We start from the raw sequence: 7,649 nt of genomic DNA on the forward strand, positions 1-7,649 counted from the left end.
GGCCAAATGAAAGGATTTGTTTATTTTTGTTGTTGTTGCCCAGGCTGAAGTGCAATGGCATGGTCTTGGCTTACTGCAACCTCCACCTCCCAGTTTCAAGCGATTCTCTTGCCTCAGCCTCCTGAGTAGCTGGGATAACAGGCGCCCACGACCATGCCCAGCTAACTTTTGCATTTTTAGTAGAAATGGAGTTTCACCATGTTGCCCAGGCTGGTCTCAAACTCCTGACCTCATGTGATCCACCCATCTCGGCCTCCCAAAGTGTTGGGATTACAGGGGTGAGCCACCGCGCCTGGCAGAAAGGATTTTATAATAGATGGATGTCCCTGTTCACCCCAAAGTCAAGTTCAGGTGGGATGCCAATAATGAGTCCATCAGTGTTTCCATAAAAAGTAAAATCATCTACAAGTTAAATTTCTCTCTAAAAAGGCCACACCCCTTATAAACAATTTACTTTTTATAAAAAGACAAATGTACATATTTACACATGTTCTTATGTGTTCACACATGACTTAATAGTTAGATGACATTTCCAATTTTAAGTCATACCAAGGCGCTCACATTTCCCTCCCTGGGCCTGTTGAGAGCTGCTGGGGCTTGAGGGGGTGGTGGGCACCGAGCAAGGCACTGTATAAATAAACGCAAAGGCCAAGAGCTCGGGGGAAACATTAGTGTACACCTCTGATCAGAAATGTGGCAAGATCCACAAGAAAAAGTGCCAAGTTTTTTTCCCAAGCCCCTCAGCCAAAGCAGGGAGCAGGGTAGAGCTCCTCTGAGGCTGAGGGTAGCATCTCCCCGAAGGACCCCACTTTCCTTCACATTTCACTGGCTTTGGAACAGTCCTCAGGGCTCAGCTGAAAAGGGGGTGGTTCTTTGGGAACGAGATTCATTTAGTGCAATTGTCTGTTAGTGCAGAGCCAGCCCTGGGATTGGCGTTATGCTTTTCTGGGGTCACCAGTCTGTTCCCCTAGGGGTCAGCCAGTGAGCCCAACCCTCTCCAGGCAGCTGGGCTCAGAGGAAAAAGCCAGACATTGACTCCAGTCCAAGTCCCTGACCTGACACACCAGTCTCAGAACCTCATGTTCCCAGGAGGCAGGACCAGCTTTACCCCACAAGAAAAACCCAGACAACTGGCCTGCCAGGCCCTGAGAGGCCAATGACCCAAGGAGGGAGGCCCCATCGCCACTTGGCAGTGGGATCACACTTGGCTGTTGAGGGGCCCACAGAAGTCCAGCTTCTCTGCACCATATCCACCAGGATGCCAGGTCCTGCTTGCCTAGAGTAGGAAGGGCCTAGGGGCCCTGCTACGGTGCACAGGGAATGGCCTGGATGGAGGGCAACCGGACTGGGGTCAGCAGGCTGTCCAGCCAGGTGGCATCCATGTTCTTCAGATCTGTGAAGACGCGCTGTAGACTCAGCCCAATATCACCTAGAAGATATGAAGAAGGTTGTATGAGGGTGGGGGACGGTGGCATAAGGTGTGCTTCCGACTACTCTTGAAGGCCACAGACATGGCCTCCGCTCTTCACAGCACAGCAGCAAACATCCACTCAGCTTCAGGCAAACCTTAAGGCATGGCAGCAGTAGCTAATTCACAATGTGTCAGTACCCCAGATGCTTTGCCACACTGCTCCCTGGCCCTGCCCCCAAGCTTTCTCCATTCCTATGTAGTTCTCCCTCCTCTAAGAAGCCATATGGATCCAGGGCCTTCTTACCCCCTGGGCTGTCAATTTCTGGCTCCTCCTTACAGCTAAAGTCTCCATAGACAGAGGTGGGCTGGACTCCAGGTTCATTGAGTAGGTACCCCTTCCCATCCACGTTTGTTGGCTGCCACTCCGACTGCTCCAAGAGCTGAGGACAGAAGAGCAAGAGGCTATCAACTCCCTTCCAGTGCAGATTCACCCTGTGGCCCTGCCCTCAATGAACCAGCTCCTCTCAGCCAGATCACACCCTTGGCCATTTTCACAATCTCAGATAGGATGCAGAAGTGCACTGCAGTCAGGACAAGGGCCCAGGAGGGAGGAGGCAGAAATGCATGTTGGCACTGGTCCTCAACAATTCATTTCCCACCCCTCTCACACCCACTCTCTGGCACTCCACTCTCCACAACTTCCCTCTCAACTGTGTAAGGACATAGTAAGAGGGAATGGGGCTTAAAACAAAGGTTAGCAAAACAAATCAAGAAAAGATGACTAGAAAAGCTACAGATAAGGAACTATGTACATGTCTTAATTTTCTGGGCTGATGGAACAGCTGGGTTACAACTACTGCAAAAACTTTTGTTTGTTTGTTTTTTTTTTTGGAAATGGAGTTTTGCTCTTGTTGCCTAGGCTGGAGTACAATGACACAATCTCAGCTCACTGCAACCTCCGCCTCTCAGGTTCAAGCGATTCTCCAGCCTCAGCCTTCGGAGTAGCTGGGATTACAGGCATGTGCCACCAGGCCCGGCTAATTTTTGTATTTTTAGTAGAGATGGGTTTCACCATGTTAGTCAGGCTGGTCTCGAACTCCTGACCTCAGGTGATCCACCCGCCTTGGCCTTCCAAAGTGCTGGGATTACAGGCGTGAGCCACTGCCCCCAGCTGCAAAAACTTCTTTATATTCTTTTAAAACTGAAGCAGAAAAAAAAAAACTGGAGGATAATTTGCTAACTTTTTCTATAAAGCCATCACATTAATGGATCCTAAAGGCTGATTATTGAAACCTGATGTGCATTTCCCAAACTAGCAGGGCTGGGGCATGTTGGGGCAGAGGGTGCAGGCCAGGGACCCATCGCTGACAGTGCCTGACTCACAGAGCTGTCTGATGCCCCCAGGCTTGCTTCAAGATGGCCTGTCGGAGGCCAGGCCTCCCACCTGCCTTCCCTACCCATAGTGGCTTTCCCACCAGTCAAGCCACGTGAATGTGGCACTTGTGGGATGATGCAAGCAGCCAGGTGACAATAGCAGCTGCCCATCCTCTGATTTGGAAGCTTCACTGGTTCTGTCTCCTCACTTAGAAACGGTCACTTCAAGAGTGCCCAGGTAGGAAGGGGCTTTACCTTCATGATGTCCTCAGGTAATTTCCCTTCTTCATCCTCATCTGTTGCAGCTGTGGATGGGGAAAGCAGAGAGGTTGGCTGGCAGTCAGCCACACTCGCCCTGCAGTTCCAGTTCCAGCCCACCAGATCCCCCTGCCCTTTCTCTGTCTCTCTCTCTCTGACATACACACACAGACACACACACACACACACACCCCCCAGTGGACCTGCCCGCTACGGAGATTCCAGAACAGGACACCGGCCTGGTGACTCAGCCTCTCAAACCCTGAAGCCACGCCTCTTCCCACCCCCACCCCACTTCCTTCCTCACCCTCAGATGCTGGGCTGCAGAGGAGGAAGGAGAAACAGTACCCCAAAAAACAGCCCCTGGCCCCCTTCCCTCCTCTCACCAGCCCCCACTGTGCTGCAGCCCACTCTGAACTGCCTTCCTAGTGTCCCTGTCGCTTGCCTCCCCCCATGGGGGCTAAGACTGGGCAACGCCCAGCTCCATCAGCTTAGTGCCAGGTGGAGTTCTGAGCGTCTTTTCTCTCTCAGGAAGCCCTTCACAGGACCCAGACAGTCAAGCAGGCCAGGCCCCAGGAGCACCAACCTTCAGAGGTGGAGGGCATGGGTGACACCTGGAAGTTGTACAGATCACTGGTGCTGTCCGGCACAACTTCCACTGGGATGTGCCAGTCGGGGAGAGTGCTGCTGACAGCACACGGTGACAGTGCTGGGGGACAGCAGAAGCAATGGGTTAAGGCTGTGTGCTTTCTTAGTTTGCAAGACATCAAGCGCCCCCCGACCAACCCTGCAGCCTGCACTAATGGGCCACCATCTGCCAGCACCATGCCTCCAAGAGAAAGAGCCATCCCACTGACTTGTGGGGTCCCCTGCCAGACCTGCACCAGCTCACCTGGAGTCAGGGCCCGCTCCACCTCCAAGTCCTGCATGTAGCCCTGAGCTGTGTAGCTGCTGTGGTCATCAGGCAGAGTGGAGCTGCTGAGTCCATCAGAGAAGGTATCAGGGCTGGAATCCCCACATGACTGTCGAGGGAGAAAGCAGCTTAGGCCCAGGCCCACCTTAGCATTCCTTCCACTGCTCACCCTGGCCCACAGGTGACCAAAGGCCTGGCTGCTTAGGGCCACACTCACCTTCCTCTTGGCCTTGCTCTTAGCATCTCGGCTGGACTTCGACTTTCTTTCTGTGGGGCAGACAGGCTGTTAGCCTTGGTGCAGGCTTGCCAGCCCCAGCTGACCTTCTTCTACCCTCCCTACGCTTCCCAAGAACCCAGAGTCCTTGGATACCTTTTCTCTGGTTCTTGGTGAGAGGTGGAAGCATCCGGTACACTCGCACAGCTGAGCTGCCCTTGTTCCTGCTCTGGTCCTTCACCTCCTCAATATCTGGCAAGGAGTTCATGGCACAGCGAAAGTTGGCCTTCCACGTCTTGGGATCTGGTTCCTTTTCCCCTGCTTTGTATCGGCCTAGAGGACAGGAGAAAAAAGAGGATCATCAGGGCCACAGGTAGGGATCCTCAGCTGCCCCTGGCCTGGTGGAGGAAGGTAAGGGTACCCCTGAGCTCTCATGCTACCAGACAGCCACGGTGGTCAAACCAGCAGGTACTCCAGTGACACTCTGCAGGTCCTAGGCCCTGGACCTTCTCAAATGCCCAGGCTTGGCTTAAACACATCTAGCGGGCCTCAGTGAAGGGTCTAGCTAGAAGCACTAGAGTCCCTATATCCCCAAAGTGTACTATCTGTGTCCCAGACCATGCCCAGTCTTCCTCCTTGGGCTATCAGCAGCCAGAAGGTAGGGGCTGGGGCTTATCTGATATTTCCAAACATGGGAGTGGGCACAGACTGGGCAGCAGAGAACAGTAACTAGTGGGTGGACTGACTGTTCTGAGATGGGCCTAGAGCTCCATCTTTCAAGGATAAAGGAGGCCACCAACCACATGAGCCTTGGACCAAGGCCTTGGTCAACATGAAGGCAGACCTGGGTCTCTTTCAGTGCCCTGGCTTACAGCTGCTTTTCACAGATGCTTTTGCCAGGGAAAACTCTCATCTAGCCACAACCCCCCTGAAGCCACACACTTTCTAAGATCTTGGCTTTAGAAATCCCTTTGAGAATTTGCTGAAATAATGGACTCTCTTCTCCAGAAACACTAGTCTGCCACCAGCCCCTCTTCCCAGTAATTCTGCATATTGTCTCAGGGAGCTCAGGGACCCCAGTGAAGAGCCTCTGTGTTAACGTTAGTGCCTCCTCTTGTCTCTACCCTGGCCTTCCTAGGCCTGAGTCCCAGGCACACACCTGTGTGAATGGCCCAGCTCCGGAACAAACAGGCATCCTTGTTGATGTCCCAGCCATGCTTGGCAGCATGCTTCCATGGGATCTGGAAGATCATCTCCTCCTGAACAACACACACATATACACGAGGCTGTGTCAGCTCAGAGACCACAGACTTTGAGGCTGAGTCTGAGACCCAGGCTTGCCCAGCCAGACAGGTCTGAGAAAAGGCTGACTTCCCCTTTTCCCCCTGCCATCTGGCTTGGACTGACCCATCTTTAGGCTGGCTTAAACAAACCACTCTGGATCTCTCAGGAGGGACTCCTAGTTCGGATGAGCTGCAGCACTATTAGCTCAAAAAGACCTCCCTCTGCCTGTTACACATGTGCTAGGACCCATACAGGGCACCCTCCCCCGAAGCCCTGATTTTGAAGCTCTGGGATGTTTCTCTCTGGCTTGTAAACACCAACATGGAAGTAAGAACTTCTTCCATTAGAAAGGACTCCTCAGGACACCTGGGACCATGGGCTTCTACACAAGGGGTCCTGGTCATACCACTGAGGGAGCTCTCGGCTAGACTTGGATGGTGAACACTGTGTAACCCTCGCATTGTCACTGTATCTCTTTTCCCCTCAGTTTTCTCTTCTCTGAAATGAGAAAACATATCCAACAAAATTTTGAGAATTAAAAACCAGAGGATGTGTAGGGACACAGTGACAAATATGAAGTCTAAGGTCTTACTCTTATTATCACTGATGGTTAACAGTAAAGATTTCTGAGTCAGACCGTTCAAGTTCAAATCTTGGCTTCATCACTTTTTGTGTGATCTTACAATCTTCCTCTCAGTGCCTCTGTTTACTTATCTGAAAATGATGACATTAATAGGACCTACCCCACAGGACTACTGCGAGGATTAAACGACACAATGTAAATAACATACTTAGCAGGTGCCAGGCACACAGGGAGTGTTCAGTAAGCATTAGCTATTATTATGAATACTATCATTGCTACTAAGCCTATAGTGTCTATGTTGCCCCAAGTGCACCAACTATAGGCTTCTTGGGCCACAGTGACTGGTGCAAGATTGATTTGTTTGTCCTCTGCTAAGCCAGCCACCTTTCTGCCCAGCAGCATCTACTTCTCAAGTCTTCTATTTGTTTGATTAGGGCCCTGCAAGGTGCTGTGTATGTTTGTAAGGGTCTCCCTCAGAGGAGACCAGAACTCCAGCTCTGCAGATGCTGGGAAAGTCTTGCTGCTGGAAACTGGAAGTGCCTTCAGGTGGGTGCCCTACCTCAAGAAGGGAAGAAAGCAGGAGTCGTGCAAGTGAGGCCCAGGCTGGGCCTTGCACACTCCCTGCATGCAGGACCCACTGGGAGAAATATCTGCCTGTCCTGTTATCACTTCCCTTTTTGAGCTGAATCTGAAGCTTTGGTCCCTCCAGAAGTACATGGGTTAAAACAGTGGCAGGAAAACCCAAAGAGTTACACTCACTTTATTAATCCAGATGAGCCCCGGGATTTGGTTGGAATTAATCTGCATCTCTAGCCAGGGTCTCATGCGCATCCGAGTGATGGGCATGTTGGCTGTAAAGAGAAGACAGAGGCTCCAGTCTGGAATCTGTTGAACAGTACCTGGGCACTGACCTGCCCCACCCGAGGTCACTTAGTTACCCTCCCCTCAGCCAGCTACTAGGTACTACACTCAGTGGGGAGGGGAGCTGCCCTGGAATAAAACTGTTCTCCAATTTTTTTCAGCATCTTAGGCAAAAATGCTTCTGCCCCTTCCTTCATCCCAGCCAGTCTCTGGATGAGACAGGCATGCAAGTGATGGCTTTAGGATTCATGTGCAGGAAAAGAGACAAAATGCACAGATATCCTAATTTCAGAACTTTTCGCTCAAAATTCACATCCTTTGGGAAGGGAGGGACTTCTTTTGCTTGATGCCAAGAAGAAATTCCCTTGACTTGAGTTGTCACCACTAGCTAGCAAAGGGCTAGCCATTACCCTGAACAGCCCCACTGAATCCATTCTACACCCTCCTGACAGTCACAGAGCCCACAACGCTAAGACCAGGACACTAACTCTTCCGGCCCCGTTTCCCCTCCTCTGGAGAAGCGGCCCAAGGAACACCTGTGGCGCCTCTTCCAGCAGTCTACGTATGTCACGATTCCCTCCAGTCACCTGGGCCGTAAGCCAGCCCTTGTCACCAGCACAGGGAGCCCAAAACCTGGGGCCTGGGCGCGGAGCTAGAACCGCCAAAAGCCGGGAGCACTGGGCGCCCACGCGTGGGCTGACACTCGGTCCCCGGCACGGCGCGTGGATGCGCGGGACGAACGTAGCGGGCC

At 52.2% G+C, this 7,649-nt stretch overlaps 1 protein-coding gene across 3 annotated transcripts in view; it reads right to left on the minus strand.

Moving 5' to 3' along the window:
• Nucleotides 1-414: 414 nt before the first annotated feature.
• The window catches only part of IRF1 (interferon regulatory factor 1), a 7,786-nt gene continuing 551 nt past the window's right edge, over nt 415-7,649 (minus strand). Inside the window, exons 2-10 of one of the 3 annotated variants that reach the window (XM_011951067.1) lie at nt 6,797-6,888; nt 5,330-5,429; nt 4,327-4,503; nt 4,174-4,223; nt 3,936-4,065; nt 3,630-3,752; nt 3,041-3,090; nt 1,716-1,851; nt 415-1,429 (exon numbers count right to left, since the gene is read on the minus strand). In XM_011951067.1, coding sequence (XP_011806457.1) covers nt 1,305-1,429; nt 1,716-1,851; nt 3,041-3,090; nt 3,630-3,752; nt 3,936-4,065; nt 4,174-4,223; nt 4,327-4,503; nt 5,330-5,429; nt 6,797-6,883 — 978 coding nt within the window. In that variant the 5' untranslated portion in view covers nt 6,884-6,888 and the 3' untranslated portion in view covers nt 415-1,304. Of the gene's footprint in view, nt 1,430-1,715; nt 1,852-3,040; nt 3,091-3,506; nt 4,066-4,173; nt 4,224-4,326; nt 4,504-5,329; nt 5,457-6,796; nt 6,889-7,649 lie in introns of those variants that run through there. The other 2 variants (XM_011951069.1, XM_011951068.1) reach the window with 2 other exon arrangements.

Source organism: Colobus angolensis, unplaced genomic scaffold (genome assembly GCF_000951035.1).
Source record: "Colobus angolensis palliatus isolate OR3802 unplaced genomic scaffold, Cang.pa_1.0 Scaffold314, whole genome shotgun sequence".
Lineage (NCBI taxonomy): Eukaryota > Metazoa > Chordata > Mammalia > Primates > Cercopithecidae > Colobus > Colobus angolensis.